Consider the following 24,128-nt stretch of genomic DNA (forward strand, 5'->3'; position numbering starts at 1 on the left):
GTAAGTTCATCTTCGTTTACTTCCGCCGACGTATAGTCAGGGGACCGCCACGAGCGGCAGTAATGCTAGCTCAATGTTATATAGCTCTCACGAGGAATAGGTGGGTGGCCCTGAAAAGGACCTTTATGTGGGTGAGAGGATCAGAGGCGCCTCAGCGTTTAGCCCCCGAACCCATAGAGAGTGCGCCCCTGGCGTTTCAGAGCATAGACCACGTCCATAGCGGTCACGGTCTTCCTCTTGGCGTGCTCGGTGTAGGTGACGGCGTCCCTGATCACGTTCTCCAGGAAGACCTTCAGCACCCCGCGGGTCTCCTCGTAGATGAGTCCGGAGATGCGCTTCACGCCTCCTCGTCGGGCAAGGCGGCGGATGGCAGGCTTGGTGATGCCCTGGATGTTATCTCTCAGCACCTTCCTGTGGCGCTTGGCGCCTCCTTTCCCGAGCCCCTTACCACCTTTGCCTCTGCCGGACATTCTAGCTTCGTCTCCTCCGCTCTAAGTGAAACTGGAAACCTTTTGTATGACGACGTACGTTACTGCGATGCAGTCTTCTTTTTATAATCTTAGGGCGGACCTGGACGAAGACCTTTGGTTTTTGAGGGAGGAGTCCAGCCTCACAACTTGCTCATTGTGAAACCGCTACAATAGGGACAATAGAGCGCTTTCAGGCCGACGACTCCACCTGCTGCAAATATTCTACACAAGGACTCTGATTGCATAGCAAGCGTAAACGTGTCTAATGATGCGTGTGTGCCTATCAGATGGTAACTATATGACATTGGGTCTGTGAGAGTGACAACTCGAGTCGTACTGGAGGTATTATCACACGTAGGGAAGCTGTTGGGAACAGGACCTGCTTCCTCAGCAGCAGGAGGCGGCTGCACACGATGGGAAAGGTCGCATGATTTTCAACAAACGATTATTCCAGCATTACCAATGTGAGTCTCAGTAGAATAAAGCTGTAAAAGTGTTAACAATCCACACAAGCAGATTTATGAGCAGCAGAAACGAGACCTTCTTGTATCGAGCTCCCGTTCTCAGTCACAGACATTCCATACACTGTTATAAGATTTTGCAACATTGTTTGTTCTTTCCTCATTTGTATACATACAGTGCGGTAGAGGAGTCTTTTTGATACAACAAATCTGAACCAAAGAGGGAAATGCAACAAGTGGTCCTCCTCTCTGTGTAACCTTAGTTCTTCAATGAACGCACGATCTCTCCGGGATGATTTCAGGAGCTAATAAAATCCTCTCATTTGAAACTATTAAACCATTAATAAAACACTAAAGAACAGAAGCTGGGGACAATAAACGGCACCACAATACCCGAACACACGGCATAACCCTCAAATGACAATGTGAGTGACGTTGGGCTACATTTACTGAGATGGGAGTTCCACTGAAGATGGGTTGTTGCCAATGGCAACCACCAATCAGATTGTATCTGTTATCGTGCTACGGTCAACAACCCATCTTCAATAGAATCCCCATGTTAGTGAATTGGGAGAAGAGTGGTAAGAACTTAATGATCATCATCAGCAACGACCGGAGACCGATCATCCGTCTTTATTGTTTATTACAAATACACAAACATAAATTAGGACCTTAACAGACAATTTGAGGACGAGAATGGACTAAAATAAATAAGTGATTGTAATGAATTAATTTACAGTTTCTTATATAGCTCACACAGATTCCGCATCGCTTTACAGAGAATATTTGAACATTCACACCAGTCCCTGCCCCAGTGGAGCTTATAATCTATATCCCCTACCACACATATGCACACACACAGACAGACACTCTAGGGTTAATTTTGTTGGGAGCCAATTAGCCTACCAGTATATTTTTGGAACAAACCCGGAGTACCCGGAGGAAACCCACGCAAGTACAGGGAGAATATACAATCAGCGCCTTCTGTCTCCCCAGCCATCCATTCATCCATTGTCAGCCAGCTTCTGCCAGCACTCCTTCTGTCTCTCCAGCCCCTAACCCCCCCCCCCCCCCAACCCCCTCTTTCTTCCTCTGCCACCCACTCCTTTCCTCATACCTGGCTGTTTCTTCTGTCTCTCCAGCCTTGTGATTTCTCCCTAACCTTAGCCAATTCCCTTCTGGTTCTAAAGCCCTGCGTCGCTTCCCTTTTCCCAACCAGTCCTTTTCCGTCTTCCACGTCTGTTTAATGTCTTGTCTGATTCCCTGATTTTGTGGTGGGCAGACTCGATGATGCCCGCTCCCGATCCTGCCCCTAAGCAGCTGCCTAATGTTAGAGGCCTACATGATGCTACCCTTCTCCTTCTGTTTTGGCTGCTCCTTACATTTCTCCCATCACCCTTCTGTCTCTCCAGCCCTATGGAGTATCTCCAATCCCAGCCAGTCCCCTTCTGTCTGTACAGACCCTCTTTGTTTCTCGTCTCAACCCCTAGCCAGGCCTATTATGCCTTGACAATGAAATTATTCTTCCTCAATGGTTGTTCCTTATCATCCAGTCCTATCAGTAAACCCACCTTCAATCTCACAAGTAATCCACCATTCTATCTCTCCAGCCATAGCCCTTCTGTTTCTCAAGCCCCATAGTGTCTCCACAACCACAGCCAGTTCCCCTTTGTCTCTAGTTTTAAAGAATGAGGCATCTACATTGTAATAAATCAATGAAGGTGTCCATATTCTAATTTTTTATTTTTTATTTTACGACACTATGATGGGAACTTCTGAGATGGAAAAGGAAGGATCCAATGGGATTCTCTTTTTAATGTACTGTATCTACCACAGTAAAGGTCATTGATACAGAGCCGTACAGAGTGCCATGTTAAGATCCGTTGCCCATGTCTCCAGAAGGTAATACCTTAGACACGGCACACAAAAAAAGGGGCAAATCAAACAGTCAAGGTAAATGACGGAAACATTCTTAGTCCTAGGACATGACAGGAAACTGTAAGGAAATGGATTAAGAGGCAAATTTGAGGAAAAGTTGTTTCAGCAAAAAAAAAGTAGCTGACAAGTTGAATAGCCTCCCATGAATTGTGGCAGATGGTAATACAGTTTAATCATGCCTGGAATAGACCAAATTATAATAATAATAATAATAATTACAATAAAATAAGAATTAGTTTTGAGAATACTGTAAGTATGGAAAAAATGAAGAAGGTCCAAGAATGTCTCACCTGCCATCAAATTCTATGTCTAAGTTCTGGTGACAGAATATCTGATGTAAATGTGGGTGAAAACCTAGGATACAGTTATACTCCGCTTTGCACAAGATCTGCGTCTCTCTTCTGCACGGAACACTAGCTCCCATTCACTATTACAGGACTTTCATCAGGCTGCTCCTATCCTATGGAATGCCCTTCCATGCACAATAAGAACTCCGCTAGCCTCCAAACTTTCAAGTGTTCCCGGAAAACTCACCTCTTCAGGCAAGCCTATCATATTTAAGTTCTACACGCATAACCCTCTGAGGCACTTATGTATTATTTTCTTCCCTTCTGGACTTGTAACTTGGTGGGACTGCTATGCTATTACTGGTGCCTCTTTCCCTCCTATATTCCTATAGATTGTAAACTTGCAGCAGGGCTCTCCTACCTCCAAGTCTGTCTGTTGTTACCCAATTTGTTTTATCACTGTCTACTATTGTAAAGCGCAACGGAATCTGCTGCGCTATATAAGAAACTGTAAATAAATAAATAATACAGTGACTATCAAGCAGTATGGATCAAAATAAAGACAGAAACCGACTCATCGCACACAAAAACAAAGATGTTAGATTTTAGGCAGGCTACTGCAGGAATTGAAGAGGACGTGATCTTCGCCGGACAGTTGTAAGTTTACTTCCTCTGGTTCCCCTATGGATTGCGTCGGACACCGGACCCCCGGACCAGAACCCCAGGACACCAGACCAGCACCCCAGGACACCGGACCCCCAGGACACCGGACCCAGGGACCTACCTTACGGGCTCAAGATAGGTAAGTATCAGTATGTGTGGGCTTTGGATGAAATAAAGTTTTATTTTTCTTGTGTGTGTCAGTGTGTGTTTATTTGACTATTTTTAATACCGTTGAACTACAAGGGCCAGCGTGCCCTTTAATTCTCCGCATGCTTGGACTTTTTTTTTTTACACAGCACAGCCTGCACGGATCTGCCTGATCCGTGCAGAATGGCCATATGAATTCGTATTAGCGGCCATATATATATGGCCGCTAATACAAATGAATACGCCATCGGAGGTTTACAAAGCAGTCGTATCTGACTGCTTTGTATATTACCTTCCGGAACAGGAATTTGCATACGGCTGAAAAAGCCGTATGCATTCATATTCATTCGTATTAAGAATACGAATATGATATATCGTATTCTTAGTAAATCTCCCCCCATAGTAGGGATGCCAATCCCGGGGCATTTTTTCAATCCCGGGATTCGGGATTGAAAAATGCTCAATCCCAGGATTCCCGGGATCCCGGGATTGGCCTCCCTGATACAAAAAAAAACACAGCTGTCCCCATCCCCCCCAAACTGCCCACACCGTAAATCAATTAAAGGCAGAATAATCCCAAACCACTATCTCCCTGCCTGCACTGCACTGTCACTTACATGGAGGTGGTGACAGGCAGTAGCAGGAACATCTCCAGCAAGCGGGTGGCCAGGAAGGACGAGCTGCACAGCCGGCGGCCAGGTAGGACGAGCTGCACAGCGGGCGGCCAGGTAGGACGAGCTGCACAGTGGGCGGCCAGGGAGGATGAGCTGCACAGCGGGCAGCCAGGGAGGACGAGCTGCACAGCGGACGGCCAGGTAGGACGAGCTGCACAGCGGACGGCCAGGTAGGACGAGCTGCACAGCGGGCGGCCAGGGAGGATGAGCTGCTCAGCGGGCAGGTGTGTGGCCAGGCAACCTAGTACAGAACAGTGTGCTATAGCGGTATGACAGCAGCCGGGCTGTGCAGCGTGACGTGATGTCAGGGGTCACGCTGCGCAGCCCGGCCACCGCCATGATGCCGCTACAGCACACTGTTCCTATCAGTAAAATACCGGCAGACAGCAGTGTGGCTATCGGGCACTAATCCCGCATTCCCGGGATTGGAAGGCTCAATCCCGGGATTTAAATCCCGCCTTTTTTAGGCCAAAATCCCGGGATTCCGCCGATCCCGATCCCAGGATTGGCCTCCCTACCCCATAGAGTGGATGTCTTCTTGAGAGGGACAATGTAAGTCCCCAGAGAACTGTCAAAACTGAAAGTGGATAAATCAATGGGGCCAGATGGGATACATCCAAGGATACTAAAAGAGCTTAAAGTGGAGCTGGTAAAACCAATAACAGAATTAATCAACCAGTCACTAGCTACTGGAGTAATCCCAGAGCACAGGAAAACAGCGAATGTAGTCCCACTGCACAAAAGTGGAAGAAAGGAAGAGGTAAGCAACCATCGACCAGTGAGCCTTACATCAGTAGTAGTGAAATTTATGGAAGCACTCTTAAAATAAAGAGTTGTAGAATATCTCAAAAGCAGCAATTTACAGGATCCGAAACAGCATGGGTTTACTGGGGGAAGATCATGTCCAACACATCTTATTGACTTCTTTGACTGGGTGACTAAAGTAATAGATCAAGGTGGGGCTGTAGATGTAGGTTATCTAGGCTTTAGTAAGGCTTTTGACACTGTCCCACATCGCAGACTGTTAAATAACCTTGAAAGCTTGGGATTGGATTTCAAGATAGTTAAATGGATAAGAGCATGCTTTTAGGACAGAAAACAGAGAGTTGTAGTAAAAGGAGTACAGTCAAAGGAGGGAAAGGTTACAAGTGGGGTACCCCAGGGATCTGTACATGGACCAGTGCTTTTTTATTATCTGTATTGGTGATATTGCACATGGAATTGAGGGTAAAATGTGCCTTTTTGCAGATGACACAAAGGTATGCAACGGGGTAGACACACCAGGAAGGGTAAAACAAATGATTGGTGATCTAGGCAGATTAGAGGAATGGTCAAGAGCAGTGGTAGCCAACCCTAGACCTCGAGAGCTACCAACAGTGCACATTTTCCAGACAACCTAGCTGCTGCACAGCTGCACTCATTAATCACTGACACATTTTAAAAGATACACAGATGGAGCTAATTAGCTCACTTGTGATTCTGTGAGGAGACCTGCAAAACATGCACTGTTGGTAGCTCTCGAGGACTAGGGTTGGCTACCCCAGGTCAAGAGCATGGCAACTATAGTTTAATGTCAAATAAAAAAATGCAAAATCATGCACTTGGGTCTCAAAAATCCAAAGATTAAATATAGTATAAATGGCACTATAATGGAAACTACTGAGGAAGAGAGGGGTCTAGGTGTCACTATTTCAGGGGACTTAAAGGCAGGTAGGCAATGTAACAAAGCAATGAAGAAGGCAAGTCAGATGCTTGGTTGCATAGGGAGAGGTACCAGCGGTAGAAAGAAAGAAGTAATAATCCCACTGTATAGGTCATTGGTACGACCTCATGTAGAGTACTGTGTTCAGTTCTGGAGGCCATATCTCCAGAAGGCTTTATATAAGAAACTGCAAATAAGTATCTGCGCAAATAGAGTACAGGTAATCCACACAACTAAGTTAGGCCTAGATTCCCACGGTGTTTCCTGGCAGGAGTCCCCAAAGCAATTCTAGCGCAATTCTTAATGCGGAGATGAGTGCGGACAGGGATTGCAATGCAAACCGGACTACTATGCCAAGTAGCCCAAGACAAAAACTAAACTAACAAGAGCAGTATTACAGTGTATACTATAAGGCTGGCCCCGTGGTCCTGTCATTGTGGTGTGCTACAATAGCATAACAACCACTTCCAACCGACTCCTAGTATTGGCCCTTGACTGTTTTTTTGCACCCGTTAGTCTTTTTTGAACTGATTTGAGCTCTGGCTGAATGTAAACTAAAGCTATTTCGCTGGAGGTGTGTTTCATAGCAGTCTGAAAGAAACACAACCTTGTGAATATAGCCATTTACTGACACGTACTGTATAACTAGCATAAACAGAGTGGAGTGATGAACTCCTTGGGTTTCTTTGAGACAATTTAGTGGATGTGGCACCCGCTGTCCTCGGCTATCGACTGTGCTAGTAGGTATACTGATCTCGGAATAGAAACTAGAGTTTATAGAGGCTACCTTGGAATGCAAGCTGCCTGTGTTAGCCAGCTGTGTGTACATGACCTCGCACATCAGCTTAAATGGTTTCAACAGGCTAACTGCTCTGCACCGTGTGTCCCGCAGCTCACCTTCATTATCTCCAGGGCTGCGAGGAGAGAAGAAGCCCGGGTGGGACATATTAATGTCACAGTAAAGGAGAAACGGGTTACATGCCGGGCAGATCCAGCCTGGTGTGGGTGAGTATCAATTCGATTTTCCTGCCCCGGTCCGCAGGTTCTAGGCTAGCAGTGGGCATACAGGGATAGGGGAGACCTTGGAGTACGGGTGTGGTGCAAAGAGGCACCTCGCTGCTCACCTCATGCGCTATTGATGACTGTTTTTTTGCGCTATGGAAACACAAGGTAACAGCTGATTGTCCCTGCAACTCAGACAGGGAAAGGTTTCACACTTCTGCTTATCCCGCCAATGAGAGCACAGGACACTGGACGCCCAGCAGCCAATCACAGCACAACCTACAGGGTTTCGGATTTCAATAAAGAACTTTTATACCTTGAACAGACTGACACGTCTCATTCGGGAAAGGGACAAATATCAACTGTCACTACCAAAAAAATTGTATCAGTGTTGTTTATTGCATTGAAATAACTAAGTGGTACTTCATTCAGCGCTCTCCGATAAAACCCCCCCCTTTTTTCAAATCTTCTGTCTGACTCCCACTAACAGGGGAGTCTTATCGGAGCAGCAGCAGACTACTGTCAGCGCAATACGAGGTCCATACTGTATTTCACAGCCTGCCGTGTATATAAGAATCCAGAACGCGATTGTCGTGACTCGTGCGCTAGTAGTACTGCATTTTTATTTGTTGTGCCTTTTGTCTGTGTTAACATGGCAGAGACTGCACCCGCCGCTGTCCCTCCATCAGAGGGCGCATCCAAGAAGAAGAGGCAGCCGAAGAAAGCTGCGGGAGGAGCCAAGAAGAGCGCCAAGTCTTCTGGACCCAGCGTCTCCGAGCTGATCGTAAAAACCGTGGCCGCCTCCAAAGAGCGCAGTGGAGTTTCCCTTGCCGCCCTGAAGAAGGCTCTGGCTGCCGGAGGCTACGATGTGGAGAAGAACAACAGCCGCGTGAAACTGGGTGTAAAAAGTTTGGTGACCAAAGGAACTCTCACTCAGGTAAAAGGCACCGGCGCTTCCGGCTCCTTCAAGCTCAATAAGAAGCAGGCGGAGAGCAATAAGGTTGCCCAGAAGTCTCTGAAGCCCAAGAAACCTGCTGCAAAGAAAGTGGCCAAATCCCCGAAGAAGCCCAAGAAAGCTCCGAGTGCAGCCAAGAGCCCGAAGAAGGTGAAGAAGCCAGCTGCAGCTGCCAAAAGCCCGAAGAAGCCTAAAGCGGTGAAGCCGAAGAAGGCGGCCGCCAAGAGTCCGGCCAAGAAGGCAGCGAAACCCAAAGCCGCCAAGAGTCCGGCCAAGAAGGCGGCGAAGCCTAAAGCCGCAAAAAGCCCAGCCAAGAAGGCAGCAAAGCCCAAGAAAGCCGCGGCAAAGAAGTAATGCCTGAACCGCCGCATCCTCGCTCCCTTGTTCTCCCCCAAAAGGCTCTTTTCAGAGCCACCCACCCTCTCTCGACAGAGCTGTGAGCGCAGGGCGTGGCCTGATGGCAGCGCCCTTCAGTTTGTAATCAATAGGTACACCAGAATGTTCTAGTTTGCCCCTTAAATTCAGTCACTTTACAATTCTACATATGTGCTGGGAAGTGGGATTAATGAGACCGTTACGTATCAGCTCTCTTCAATAAACGCTTCATAGCGCATAGCGTTTTAGTGCGCATTTCAATGAATCGCTGTAAACCGGCGGCATTCACCTGTGGCACCATACCCTCCCAGCCGGTTCTGATGCCCTACATCCTCTGTAAGGGCAAGCTCAATCTGTGGCAGAGCTGTCAGGGAAGGTGTGTGATTCACCACTATAGAACTCGTTAGCGCTGCCTCGTATTTTAACTGCTGCAAACCGTATGAGTGCAAGGGTACATACAGTATATATAGAGCTTAGTAAATCGCAAAGAAGGCGGACTGGAACGTTCTTCAATCTGCATTCCTCGTGACCCTTTAAAACACAATTCTCCGGAAAACGTATATGCCTCTGTGCAGTGGTCGCTAACAGCGTGGTTTGTAACGTAACCTTTTTCTATATATTGCGGATTACCTAATTACACGATCACCGACACCAAAAAGGAACCACTGCACCCGCCACCCACCTCACTGCTAGGTGATGAATTCATATTAGGACCCGGTAAATAGCCACATTAAACATGGAGGATGTAACAGCGCTCTCGTAGAAAAGATGGGTGGCCCTGAAAAGGGCCTTTGTGCGTGTGTGGGTGACCGCATGAGAGGCACCTGAGAATTTAACCCCCGAACCCATAGAGAGTGCGGCCCTGGCGCTTCAGAGCATAGACCACGTCCATAGCGGTCACAGTCTTCCTCTTGGCGTGCTCGGTGTAGGTGACGGCATCACGAATCACATTCTCCAGGAACACCTTCAGCACACCGCGAGTCTCCTCGTAGATGAGTCCCGAGATACGCTTAACACCCCCTCGTCTAGCTAGACGACGGATTGCAGGCTTGGTGATGCCCTGGATGTTGTCACGGAGAACCTTCCTGTGGCGCTTAGCGCCTCCTTTGCCGAGCCCCTTTCCACCTTTACCTCTTCCAGACATTCTCAAAAAATCTGTGACGATCAGTAAGAATGAGTAAGCTTTCCTGTCAGCGGCTTTTATAAAGTGGAAAGCGGACCTGATGGGTGACTTGGACTTAAAGGCGGAGTCATGGCTCGCCTTGCCATTCGTTCATAAGCACAACCCTTGGATTGTTTTCCTTTTGTTCGCTACAAGAAGATATTGTTTTATGTTTCGATTTATAGTAACTGCTCTCTTGGTATTGTTTTCTTTTTTTTTTCTTGGTTAATACCCAGTGTAAAAAATCAGCTTGATAAGAGAACTAAATCATTCAACTACGTTGTGGTGAATATTTGTGTTGATGAAACGTAATGACCCAACGTTGTTAGTTTTATTTTATTTTTTTCCCTTCATTTTATTATACGTGGAATAGATATAGATACATTGTATATTTTTAATTTGAAAGTGGGGGAATTGGTAATGACAATGGACCCACACAATGAGAGTCGCTCAGATATCGGCGGGAAATTAAAGCCATTACTGTAACGTTTCCCTGGCTCACGGACTCGGTGCGTATTTCAGCTTTGCGGCGCTCTGAACTGTAATCGCCTTTCAATCAAGTGTGTGCGTGTTACAGTAGGAACCAAGTGTGCCTGAGCAGGAATTACGTGTTCACCCTTAATTAAATGCATCGAAACGGAACCGGAGGTCATAGAAGTAACTGGGTACTGAGCTACGTTGACGTACTGCACACTTCATTCAGAAAAAAAGACAGCGATCCATTGCCAACGGTGTACATTGCCACCGTATGGGTCGCATGTATCTTTTGTGTATTTAAGCAGCCAGTGACATCTGCAACGTAATGAACCGGTCCTACATTTGAAACTGGATTCAGATCCCCTAGAAAGAGAAATACAGAATGCAGCTTTGCAAGTGGTAGAGATAAAGGCACTTTTTTGTGTGACCCAGTAGGGTTAACAATAGCTAGAGGGTACGTCACAAGTCAGTTATATCGGTCGGAGCATGGACACAGCAAAAACCATCATAGTTACAGCTCGATTAGAGAGGAGGTGGGTGGCTCTGAAAAGAGCCTTTGTGCTGGTGTGGGTGGGAGAAGAAGGGGAGATTACTTGGCGCTGGTGTACTTGGTGACGGCCTTGGTGCCCTCGGACACGGCGTGCTTGGCCAGCTCTCCAGGCAGCAGCAGGCGTACGGCGGTCTGGATCTCCCTGGAGGTGATGGTGGAGCGCTTGTTGTAGTGAGCCAGGCGGGAAGCTTCCCCAGCAATGCGCTCAAAGATATCATTAACGAAGGAGTTCATGATGCCCATAGCCTTGGAGGAGATGCCGGTATCAGGGTGCACCTGCTTCAACACCTTGTACACGTAAATGGCATAACTCTCCTTCCTGGTCTTCCTACGCTTCTTCCCATCTTTCTTCTGGGTTTTGGTCACGGCTTTCTTAGAGCCTTTCTTGGGAGCCGGCGCAGACTTGGCTGGATCAGGCATATTGGCAGATAATCGTTTCTGAGTCGTTGCAGAAAAAATCTGTCCTGTGCCGCTCCAGATCGGCTCTATTTATAGGCAGCTAATGCAAACGAGGCGTCCTCGCTGCTGGTAACACTATTGGCTACGAGTGATGTCGGCGAAACCCCGCCCGCCATTTGCAGATTGGTCCAGTTACACAGTAACCAATGCAGATCAGGTTCCTGCACAGACCAATCACACAGCAAGAACTGGACCCTCCTGAGTGTATATTTAAGAGGAGGGCGATATCGAGAGCGCATTGTCTGCACGCAGTACAGTTTCGAATTTGAAGAAACGCGCCCATTGAACATTTTAGCATGTCAGGAAGAGGCAAACAAGGCGGCAAGACCCGGGCAAAGGCCAAGACTCGCTCATCTCGTGCCGGTCTACAGTTCCCGGTTGGTCGCGTTCACCGTCTGCTGAGAAAGGGAAATTATGCGGAGCGTGTGGGAGCCGGTGCTCCCGTCTATCTGGCCGCGGTTCTGGAATATCTGACGGCTGAGATTCTGGAGCTCGCCGGTAACGCTGCCCGCGACAACAAGAAGACCCGCATCATCCCCCGCCACCTGCAGCTGGCTGTGCGCAACGACGAAGAGCTCAACAAGTTGCTGGGTGGAGTGACCATCGCCCAGGGAGGTGTACTGCCCAATATCCAGGCCGTGTTGCTGCCCAAGAAGACCGAGAGCCACAAGCCAGCCAAGAGCAAGTGATGTGACCGTCAGATGTTTTACCCGTTATTGACCCAAAGGCTCTTTTCAGAGCCACCCACCCCGACTGTGAAGTGCTGATTCATCTCTATAAACTGGCTAAATGTCAGTCCTTAGCCCGATTTAGCGGGAAAGGTTGAAGTGGTACCCGGGACCTTTGTACGGGAGGGAGGAAGGGAGGGTGTAAATGCCCCGGCTAACCTGCCCCATGAATCTGTTGGGACAGGAGAGGCTAGCTCTGGAAACAGTCGAAGGGCAGGAGAGCTTGATCCATGTAAGGAAACCTCGTCCCTTCTCTAATCATGTTTATGGTGAAGGCCGGTAGTGATTGACCGTTCCCTGCATCGACGGAGCTTGTGCATCTGCCTATCACAATCAGATGAGATCTGCCCTTCATACTGGCAGGAGCGGGGAACAAAGGAAGGAACCGAGGCGTTAAGAACAAGGTTCCAGGAAGCAAAAATCACTTATTTGTAGCTTATGCTTCAGCCCGTATAGTAACATTTCGTGCCTGGTGAGGAGTGATAATACAGAAAATCAACTAATCAATAAATCTATGCTTTTATTATATTCTGTTTTCCTGACTGCCGCTATTAATGCTGCAGATGACTTTAGCTTGTTGCACACTGTACTATTCACTGCGTATGAGGCCTTCCCTTTGCGCTAAACAGTTATAATACTGTATGTTAGAAGCAGCAGCCATTTTGTTAGGCATGACTTGCATAATAATATTATTAAAATGGCTGATCATTCAGAACAGAGCTGTAAAAGTGATTTCTTATAGAATATTGTTTTTGGTTTTAGAAGCTTAAGAATGTGATGTTGACAGTATAATGTAGCAAGGACAGGAATCTAGTCTCCACAACCTGAATAAGATTGGAACAAGGCCACACATGCGTAGACCCACAAGGCCACTGAAGTTGGGTGTTGGGTTAATTATGACATCATGATTGAAAGCAGAGCTTTCCAATAAGACTCAATGCTTATGAGTAATTAATTAATTAATGTGATAAAGGTTTAAATATCAGAGTGATAGAAGGAGGGACAAGGCAGTTGAGAAAGAACAAGGAAGCACAGGGGGCTGGAGGTAACTATGAAGGAGGTTTAATCATGGCTGATCACTGTCCTTGAAAGGTGTCCATTTTGATTTGGTTTAGAATTACTGTTTAAGTATTAGCTAATCAATTTTATGTTTCTTGTGTTAGTCTGCATTTACAAATACCTGTAATGAAGCTATTCTTTAAGTAAAGCATTGCCATACATTTTATAATAAGGTTGTGTGGGTGTGCAATCATTTCAGCGTTGCCGTTATATTTAAAGGTAATAAAGTAAACAAATTTGGTTTGGGTTATTTATCATATCTAAGCTTATCAGATAAATATCTGCTTTATCAGTTGGAGGCCCCAGCGAGATTCAATGATGGTTGGTGTCCATATTTTATCAGTTATTAAGAAGATCAAAGTTTGAAAAAAAAATTAGCTATTAGAAAAAAAAAGTGTAGAATTTTTTTTAAAGTCGGTGCATTTGTGTACCCTAATCTTCTCAAACATCTGTTAAGGTATGGTAATCCACAATTACTTGAAGCGACTTCGCTATTTAATTATAAAACAAATAGATCGTAATGTAAGGCATGGAAAGACAACGCTGCATTTTGCAGACTGTCAGCTTGCTAAACCCCCCCGCATCGCCCATTTCTTCTCTGTGTCAGAGAATAGATAAGGAGAGCAGCGAGAAACTTGGCAAGAAGTTGTAAACAACATTGCTTGGGTCAGGAAGGGTATTTCTTTAGTTTATTTGCAAAGCATGCAGACTATAGCAAGCATATTGGTATAAAGGTTATGCTGGCAATAAATTTTCTACTTTTTAAAAAAAGAAAAATAATATTCTTTAAATGACAGTATTTTTTTTGTTTGTTTTTATTTTTTGACCGCGGTTGGATTGTTTGGTGTATATTGTCTGCTGAGGATATTGCTGAAGTAACTAATCTGTAGCGGTTGTTTTGATAATTAGAGTTTCTTTGTTTGTCCAATCTATAAATTTTAAAGAAGTTGCATATATTTGTTGTAGGTTTTCCCGTGCTTATAATTTGGTGATTAGAGATAGGAGATTGTGTATTTACATTTCTTTCTGGTTGACTGGCCAGCAACATGTGGAAGAAATGGAATGCATGATTTATCCATAATCTGTATTGTTTGGAAACCTCCGGATTGTCTACTGTAGATGGTTTATATAAGAAAATGTTAATAAATAATTAAGTATACGTTGCATTGTTAGAGCTAGCAAGCAGTCGGATTACAATAACAATTTGAGATAGTTTCTTTATATCCATAGACAGAGGTCAGTTAAAATACAGAGTTTAAAGGACTAGACGCTAATATTGTAAGCCAAGTAACAGTTCATTTTTACCACCAGAATAAATAAAGTTAATTGGAATATTGTTTATAACAAAGAAAGATCGAGTTTATCTCATTGTAAAGTTTTTTTCATCTCTTGTCTTGCGGAGATGAAGTCCGTAATGTAGGACTGATGTTTTTCTGCTATGGGTTTTTGATTTAATTTTTTTTGGTTTATTAAACAAAGCAGCTGTGAGTTGGAAACTCTAAAGTGATGGATTCAGTTGATGTAATGCGAGATAAGGAGTTGTCCATGTTAGGTGAAGAAACAGGAAATGATCATGTGAATTCAATGTTTTTTTTTCATTTAATGAGTAATACATTTTGGATAAGAAAAGTGATATATATCAATGAGATATAAGTCCAATATAACATCTATTCTTAAAGGTTCATATTGATATATTAGACCATGTTTTCTGTTGGCAATTTCTGTTGCCTATTTGCTTGATCTGGATACATATATTCATCAGATATACCTTGAGTAATGCGCAGATAAATCCTGGGTTTATTTTTATTCTTATGAATGGAAGGTAATCAGTGATAACTGACTCAAGGCTGTGGGGTTTTCTTTAAGCCAATTTTTGTTTTGTTTTTGATTTGTGTTAATTTAATTTTGTTTGTTTTGAAAGAGGGAGGGTACTAAATTGATAGAGTATCTTAAGGGGTTAATACTGTGGCCACAGTTAGCTAGATAACCAGGGGAGATAGTGATCTAATCGTGTAATGATCACTTAGACAATGTGCAGATATGGTAACAAAGAATGACATATTGCATATAATTTTTTTTCTGATTTGATGAGTTGATTTTTTTTCCTGTGATGAGTGCTGACCGGTAGCGAGATTCACAGGGGGTATCTGCCACCTACGTACAAGGTAGAATATATGGGGAAAAATAATAAGAGAAGAAAGGGTGGGGGTGGGACACGTGACTACTGGTAACAAAGAATGACAGTAGAGACCCACAAGACTGGTAACAAGGGATGACAGGATGTGGAAGGCGTAGGTGTGGTAACAATGAATGACACATAACGCATGGTTAGGTTTTTTTGGGGACATTTTTCATTTATTTTATTTACATTTTTGTCTTTGAAAGAGGTAACACCGTTTTAAGCATTTGTATGGGATCACAGAAAGTACTCTGAGTATGTGACTAGTGTGAGCAAGTGAGAAGGAATAGAAAATACTATGCTGGTCATAGTTAGTTGGAATTGGCGATGATGATGCACCTGTGAGGTAATGATTATTTGATGAGAGTGGACGCGCAATGGTCTGGTGACAGGTGGTGAACGCTTCAAGAATTGAGATAGTATATCCCACTAACCCACATATGTTTGGAAAGATTGTACTGTCCCACTGAGGGGTTAATTCTGTTCAGTGAGAAGTGAGGAGAGGTGATATGTCTTTTAGAGCCTTAGGGAGAAAAAGAAAAAAATGGGAAAAAAAAGAATAATTTTGAAAAAAAAATTTTGTTTATTTTTGAAAAAGCAGAAGGGAAGAAGTTTTTTTTCAGTGATGAGGTGAGAGTAACATCAGAAATAACTCTGTAGGAGATTAAAGGCAGGAAATGGTTAATGAGATTGATAAGAGAGTAAAGTTTTATTCCTAAATGATGTGAAATATCCAAGGAGTGTTACAGAACTGTTTTCCATAACAAGGACATATAAACAATTATGTGTTACAGATCTTATAAATGAAGATATTGTTTACCCTTTTGAAAAAGCACAATGAATAGATTAAAGTTATTGCAATGTTTGTATGGGACAGTGATCAGCCATACCCAAGGATGACCTCCAGCCCCCTCCCCATTGCTTCCCTCATGTGATAATGTTGTTTTGTCAACATCTGTTTAAAAACTGCCATTTTTTTTTCCAAATGACAAATGCTAATATGATGTCTGAGCTTAATAATGCTATTGCTTTTGCTTGTTTTATTAATTAAATCCCAGCCAATAGAGGTGTGACCATTCCAGAGAAAAGATTAATTTACAAATTGATGCATTTCATTTTGCACAGAAAAAGCAAGTGTTTAAAAAAAAATAATATTATTATTATTACTATTATTATTATTATTATTATTATTATTACTGAGCCACTAGAAATTATTTAGAAAAAATATTGAGTCTGCAGGTAATGCTGCAGAATCCTTATCAAAGCCCTTATTGAAAAATACAGATTTTATAGTGATTATTATAAGATGCATATTGAGTTGCATTTTTATGCTTACTGATTTATCTGATTGCATGTTGCCACTTTACTAGATCCATTGGTCATGCATATGAGCCCACAAATAAGGAATGGAGGTCACAATTAGGTGCAGCACTACTAGGTACTGCTATTAGTAATCGCATTTGCTGTACAACTAATCATGATATTCTCTCAAATATTTGTAATGATTTAATGATTATTTTTTTCTCAGAGTGGTTTGGAAGAAATTGTGTATTATAAACAGGAATCCATGAGAGACTGCTGTCAGAAGGCACTAGCCGATATGAGGACCCTCACGGGGTTAGAGTATTTTGATGAGTTTTTCATTACTAATCATGTCACAAGTTTCTAAACATTTATGGACCACAAGAAATTGTTTTTTTCCAGATTTTACAACAAGGCATATTATTTAATACCCATAGTATTTGCAACACTCTGTTATTGCAGGTTATCTGCCCAATGCGATTATTCTGATTATTTTTTTAGTGTAAATCAATTCACTTTACAGTTATGGAAGTATTACCGTCATCTAATCATTGATTTATGATCTGCATAGTTCTTACAATCATATAGCAAATAGTCAGGACTTAATACATTTATTTACAGCACAGTCCAATATACGTGGACTTAATTAAGCCAAAGTTTTATGGACAGCCCCACTATGTCCCACAATGAGTTGCATGATTGCTACCACAATGCTGATTCAATATGTTTATGATCTAATGATGTGTTTAAATTCTTTACAGGACTCTCTTACTGACACCTTTTCTATTACTACTACTAAATCTAACTGACACAGAGCTGACAAAGTACAAAATACTGACATAATTGCTTCATTTGAGGCTCTGATACACAAACTGACAGAAACCACAGCACTGGATATATTAGATTTATCATATACCTGTCTTTACTGTAATGAACAACAAGCAGCGGCCTTGGGAGTTTGAACACATATACATGGGGGTTCACATAGACCCATCAGGTGCTACAGTTGCACACTTGACCGAGTGGCATCTGCTTTACCAACATGTTTCAGGACTGTGGCGGCTGCTGCAGCCTTTGTATAGAAATTACAGAACACCGCACACTATGTGTCTCTAATGCTACATCTTTTCTAATGAACTCTTCACGGACAAGACACATTTCCAGTGCATGGTTCTCTCGTTGGGAACTTTTGCTCCCAGCGCCACATGACCTGACTATTGTCAGGTGTGGTACGCTAAATCCTGCTACTCTGCTACCTGGTGGGACCCTGGAGTCCCAGAGGATGGATGAGATGCAGGATTTAGAACATGATTGTGAGGAATATTTAAAGCAAAAAATTTCTCCAATTAGACCTGATATCTCTGACACGCCACTACCATCTACAAAGATTGTAGTTGTCACCAACAAGGACTCAGGATGGCCATATACGGGATATGCGGTAGTATTGGATTTATTTGGAGTAGCTCCCCAAACCCCTCCTCCTGGCATATGCGGAAGCTACCCATGGGATGACCCATGTAAGGAGAGAGAGGGCATGTATGTTGATTTCATCTTATGCAGAGGCCCAAACGCATCTGCAGAAGAATGAACTCAGGAAAATTATTCCTATAGAACCATCAAACATTTCTCCTACCACTGGTCCATTCCTAAGGTTTAAAATATTTTTTGGGAAATTTATATGCATTTAAAATTGTCATTATATTTAAATGGTATCTGATGTTATCTTGATTATAAAGAACATCCCAGCTGTCCCATGTACAGCATCCTTTACAGCAAATAAATTTATTGAGAAATTTGTGTTCAGATATGTTATCCCATTAGGTATATGGTATTAAAAAAATTTTTATAGAGGTATTTGACAGGAAAGGTATTCTAAGGAATAAATCAATGTATGGTTATTGAAGGTTGGTTGCACTCACCATTCACTAAAAGGTTTTAGTCAAAATTGAACATGTTAACAAATGCATATTGAGAACACATAATTTAGGGTGGGTGTGGAAATTACCATGAGTTGACTTGAAGTTTTGTCTTCGGTTTTGTATGACATTCACACTACTCCTCAGCAGCCACTGAACCTGTCCCCTTATAAGATCATTATTTTAATTGATATATACATTTTTTTGGGAGACCATCAATCCCTAGTCAACATCCAGCAGCAGACTTGTCACTCTAATTCTCACATCATCTAAATACTTTACCAGAAAAGCAAACAAGCTTATGAAGGGATGTTGTTATAAGGTCCAGCCTGGAGACTATGCAATGGTGAGAAAATTCTTACAATTAAATGTCTCGTAGATCAAAGGCAAGACCCGTCCCTGTGAAACAAACCGATTGAATTAATGCGTCTCACTGCAAGAAGGTTTCCGACCTGGTGGTGATATCAGTTGAAAGAAATAGAAACTGATGCAGATAAATATTGTGACTGTGATTCTAACTTAATAAACTTATTGGATGATGGGCCTGTCCAGGGCCCCCACACAGACCAAGACAAGGTCCACGGAATCGGGGGGCATCCTTAGTGGTGTCCCTGCGGGTTGTGGGCAAGAAGAGGTCCACGGAATCGGGGGATACCCTTAGTGGTGTCCCTGCGGGTTGTGGACAAGGTGTAAAACAATGATCCCCATGAGTGACCAAGTTTCCCATACACTAACTAACTGAAGAAGTCATTTTTGTTTTTTTAAGTTTTCATATTTTTATAGTGAATGAGGGTTACCAGGGATTGGTTGCTGGCAAGGACAGTGTGTATAGTTATCAAAGAGGTATTACTAGAGTCATGGTGGTGTATTCTACTTCTGCTTTTAATTTTAATCCCACAAGTAATAATCATAACAGACACACATATACATCATACTACTGATGCTCCCAGGTTTCGGTATGCATCAGAGGATGGTAATAAAATACTGATGGCCAATATTTTAAACTAATTAGAAGGTTTAAAATAAATATATGAGTAATAACATAAAAGTAACTGAGAACGCCCACACAGGAACCATTGATAGAATACATCTAGTAAGGTATCAGTAAAGAAGAGGCATTCTAAGTAAGGATGGTAACAATGGTGCAAACATAATATCTATATGCAAACTGACATTTCTTCTTTAAGACGCTCATCATGAGCTGATAGAAAGAACAATAAGGTAAACTGATTGTTGGTTATATTGTCATCTACGTTATCACTCCGGTAATGTTGGGTTAATGGCTACTTATATTTGCAGTCAAATCAAACAACACTTCATTTTCTATGTAGGATTTACACAAGTGAATCTTATAAGGTTACTGACTCTCCCTAGGTTTAAAATTGGTAAAGAGTGTAATAACAGGAGATATTTTGGAGTACAACAAAACATGTAGTTATGTGACAGAGTTGGGTGTGCTAGTATAACATCTAGAAAAAAAAGGGGTACTCATTGAATTGTTTCTTATGATGTTTTCTCAAACATACCGTCTCATAAGCCATGGACATTACCACAAGGATTATATTATATTTACAAACTTAAGGTTTCTAAATGGTTACAAACAAGATCTATTGTAATAAAATTTGACTTTTACTAATTAATACAGTGGTGATTCAACATGAAGATTTGAAAGTAACACATGGTATATTAAAGAAACACACTTATTTACATTATCCCAAGTTTATAAAATTGTATTTGAATTTGTGAATATAATTAAAATATGGTACTAAACTGATGGTGACATTAAAAGGAAAGTTGAATGAAATTATTTGGGTTAAAAATTAGTTTATTGAACAGGTGTGAGTGATGTGATTCCCTACAGTTGGTTTATTTGGTTGAACCCCAATAACTGGTTCGCATAAGTCAATGTTATATATGCTTTAAGAAGTTTGATGTTTTTGCCAAGATAATATTATTGATTTTTCTGTATACTAGTGAAATGCTTCAAGAAGGTTTTCCGATGTATTAAGAGAGAAACAAATGATGCACAGTACGAGAGATATGAACTTTTTTTCGGAGATATGAAAAAAGTTGAGGATGGACTGATAATACAGAAAATCAACTAATCAATAAATCTATGCTTTTATTATATTCTGTTTTCCTGACTGCCGCTATTAATGCTGCAGATGACTTTAGCTTGTTGCACACTGTACTATTCACTGCGTATGAGGCCTTCCCTTTGCGCTAAACAGTTATAATACTGTATGTTAGAAGCAGCAGCCATTTTGTTAGGCATGACTTGCATAATAATATTATTAAAATGGCTGATCATTCAGAACAGAGCTGTAAAAGTGATTTCTTATAGAATATTGTTTTTGGTTTTAGAAGCTTAAGAATGTGATGTTGACAGTATAATGTAGCAAGGACAGGAATCTAGTCTCCACAACCTGAATAAGATTGGAACAAGGCCACACATGCGTAGACCCACAAGGCCACTGAAGTTGGGTGTTGGGTTAATTATGACATCATGATTGAAAGCAGAGCTTTCCAATAAGACTCAATGCTTATGAGTAATTAATTAATTAATGTGATAAAGGTTTAAATATCAGAGTGATAGAAGGAGGGACAAGGCAGTTGAGAAAGAACTAAGAAGCACAGGGGGCTGGAGGTAACTATGAAGGAGGTTTAATCATGGCTGATCACTGTCCTTGAAAGGTGTCCATTTTGATTTGGTTTAGAATTACTGTTTAAGTATTAGCTAATCAATTTTATGTTTCTTGTGTTAGTCTGCATTTACAAATACCTGTAATGAAGCTATTCTTTAAGTAAAGCATTGCCATACATTTTATAATAAGGTTGTGTGGGTGTGCAATCATTTCAGCGTTGCCGTTATATTTAAAGGTAATAAAGTAAACAAATTTGGTTTGGGTTATTTATCATATCTAAGCTTATCAGATAAATATCTGCTTTATCAGGAGGACCGGGAAGCCGCACGTGCTTTTACTTCCCTAGAAAATGCCATTTTAAACTTCTCGAAATGCACCTCTTACACACGTGTGATCTACTAGTCTAACCTTTCGTAGCGAAGACTAGGAGTAGTCCCCCTGCGCAAAGCATATGGAGGTGGTTCAGAAGCAGGGTGAAAGCCAGGTAGGAGCGGAATATGCGCTGTGGGTACCAATTTGGAGCCCGGGTGTCTGTCCCCCCGTTAAAGGAATTGACATCATTCCACTCAAACACCAATGTGCTTTACGCTTCAGCTCGTTCAGAAAGATTTGGTGGCTCTGAAAAGAGCCTTTGTGGTGTTGCGTGTATAGGAGTGCCGAATATCTCTATGCCCTCTCCCCTCGGATCCTGCGGGCCAGCTGGATGTCTTTGGGCATGATGGTCACCCTCTTGGCGTGGATAGCGCACAGGTTGGTGTCCTCGAAGAGCCCCACCAGGTAAGCCTCGCTGGCCTCTTGCAGGGCCATGACGGCAGAGCTCTGGAAGCGCAGGTCGGTCTTAAAGTCCTGGGCAATCTCACGCACCAGGCGCTGGAAGGGCAGCTTGCGGATCAGCAGCTCGGTGGATTTCTGGTAGCGGCGGATCTCGCGGAGGGCGACGGTCCCTGGTCGGTAGCGGTGAGGCTTTTTCACGCCGCCGGTAGCTGGGGCGCTTTTCCTGGCGGCTTTAGTGGCCAACTGCTTGCGGGGAGCTTTCCCGCCGGTGGATTTACGCGCTGTCTGCTTGGTCCTGGCCATGATCACAAAAGAAAATGCGTGCAGCTACAGTACCGACTGTATTAGAAACGTCGCCCCCTTGCTATTCTATTTATACACAGTGTTGCACGCTGATTGGACAGTGTGGGCATGCCTCCTCTATCGATTGGTTTAATACAACCGTTTGAAGCATTCAAAAAAACCCCGCCTTTTCTAGCCATGGCCGATTGTTTCAGATCCTGGGATAAAATAATCGGCATACGAAGCCGGTGTATAGAATTCAAGCACATTAGCATAAATGCATCATGTTTACCAGTGTTAGCTGGGATTTGTGACAGCTACTGTAGTCATCCATCCACTTCATATACGTTGCTTTACATTCTGCACGTTAAGAATTTAAAAGGATCCGGGATACGGTGTTTATATGTTTCTGCTCCTACATCTCCTATTCATATAGTTACATCACGTTTACCATTGTATTTTTAACTTCCAAGTCTGCAGCTATTAAAGATACTGTAGATATGTATAATTTAGAATGACAGGCGCCGCAGAACCTTATAATAATAATAATAATAATAATAATGTTCTTTATAGAGCGCTCTTATAGAGTCCAACGGGACTCAATCTATAGTTATATCATGTATTTTTTTTTTTTTTTTCACTTTGATCGGGTCTTTAGTATTGTAGTGTCATAATGATCATGCAGTACGTTATAATCATGGAGAGCACAGTGTCAAATCTACGTCCCTGGGGCCAAATGCGAATGAACATGTTCATCTCAGTCCTGAGGCCATGTGATGTGATGGGTCTTTTTTTTAATTCTTTTATTGACTTTCACAAAGTAGTGTAGATCAACTGCCAGGACACCGAGGTTTCAGCGTCTTCAAAGACGGAACTGTATGAAAGCCCGGTTCATTTTTAAGAATTTGTCTCTTGCAGTCTATTTTGTTAAAATAATAACTTGTATTCATTAGATTAAGACAAGTTCTTGTCCACCATATTTTGGAGGCATCTCAGAAACAAAGGATTACAGTCTAGGCTGCAGCACGTATCATTGTTACAGATTTAGAACAATCTTCTCAGCCTGTGCGAGTTGTTACAAATTACATGCATGCAACATGTAACCTAAAGAAATGATACTTCTTTGTAAGTTAATCTTCGTTTACTTCCGCCGACGTATAGTCAGGGGACCGCCACGAGCGGCAGTAATGCTAGCTCAATGTTATATAGCTCTCACGAGGAATAGGTGGGTGGCCCTGAAAAGGACCTTTATGTGGGTGAGAGGATCAGAGGCGCCTCAGCGTTTAGCCCCCGAACCCATAGAGAGTGCGCCCCTGGCGTTTCAGAGCATAGACCACGTCCATAGCGGTCACGGTCTTCCTCTTGGCGTGCTCGGTGTAGGTGACGGCGTCCCTGATCACGTTCTCCAGGAAGACCTTCAGCACCCCGCGGGTCTCCTCGTAGATGAGTCCGGAGATGCGCTTCACGCCTCCTCGTCGGGCAAGGCGGCGGATGGCAGGCTTGGTGATGCCCTGGATGTTATCTCTCAGCACCTTCCTGTGGCGCTTGGCGCCTCCTTTCCCGAGCCCCTTACCACCTTTGCCTCTGCCGGACATTCTAGCTTCGTCTCCTCCGCTCTAAGTGAAACTGGAAACCTTTTGTATGACGACGTACGTTACTGCGGTGCAGTCTTCTTTTTATAATCTTAGGGCGGACCTGGACGAAGACCTTTGGTTTTTGAGGGAGGAGTCCAGCCTCACAACTTGCTCATTGTGAAACCGCTACAATAGGGACAATAGAGCGCTTTCAGGCCGACGACTCCACCTGCTGCAAATATTCTACACAAGGACTCATCCTCTATACTGTGCGTGCACTGATTGCATAGCAAGCGTAAACGTGTCTAATGATGCGTGTGTGCCTATCAGATGGTAACTATATGACA

At 43.1% G+C, this 24,128-nt stretch overlaps 2 protein-coding genes across 2 annotated transcripts; one reads left to right on the forward strand and one right to left on the reverse strand.

The window, feature by feature from the left end:
• The first annotated feature begins 7,996 nt into the window (after positions 1-7,996).
• Positions 7,997-8,653, forward strand: LOC146072703 (histone H1.01-like). The gene has a single exon (XM_083179898.1). The coding sequence runs from the start codon at positions 7,997-7,999 to the stop codon at positions 8,651-8,653; it is 657 nt and encodes a 218-aa protein (XP_083036024.1).
• An 853-nt stretch (positions 8,654-9,506) lies between these two features.
• LOC146073167 (uncharacterized) lies at positions 9,507-23,802 on the reverse strand. The gene is made up of 5 exons (XM_083180350.1): positions 23,504-23,802; positions 23,424-23,442; positions 21,896-22,252; positions 17,959-17,969; positions 9,507-9,819 (listed from the first exon to the last, which is right to left on the reverse strand). Exons 1-5 carry the CDS (start codon positions 23,800-23,802, stop codon positions 9,507-9,509), a joined length of 999 nt encoding a protein of 332 aa, XP_083036476.1.
• Positions 23,803-24,128: the final 326 nt, after the last annotated feature.

The sequence above is a fragment of the Crinia signifera genome, chromosome 4 (assembly GCF_055691185.1).
Source record: "Crinia signifera chromosome 4, ASM5569118v1, whole genome shotgun sequence".
NCBI lineage: Eukaryota > Metazoa > Chordata > Amphibia > Anura > Myobatrachidae > Crinia > Crinia signifera.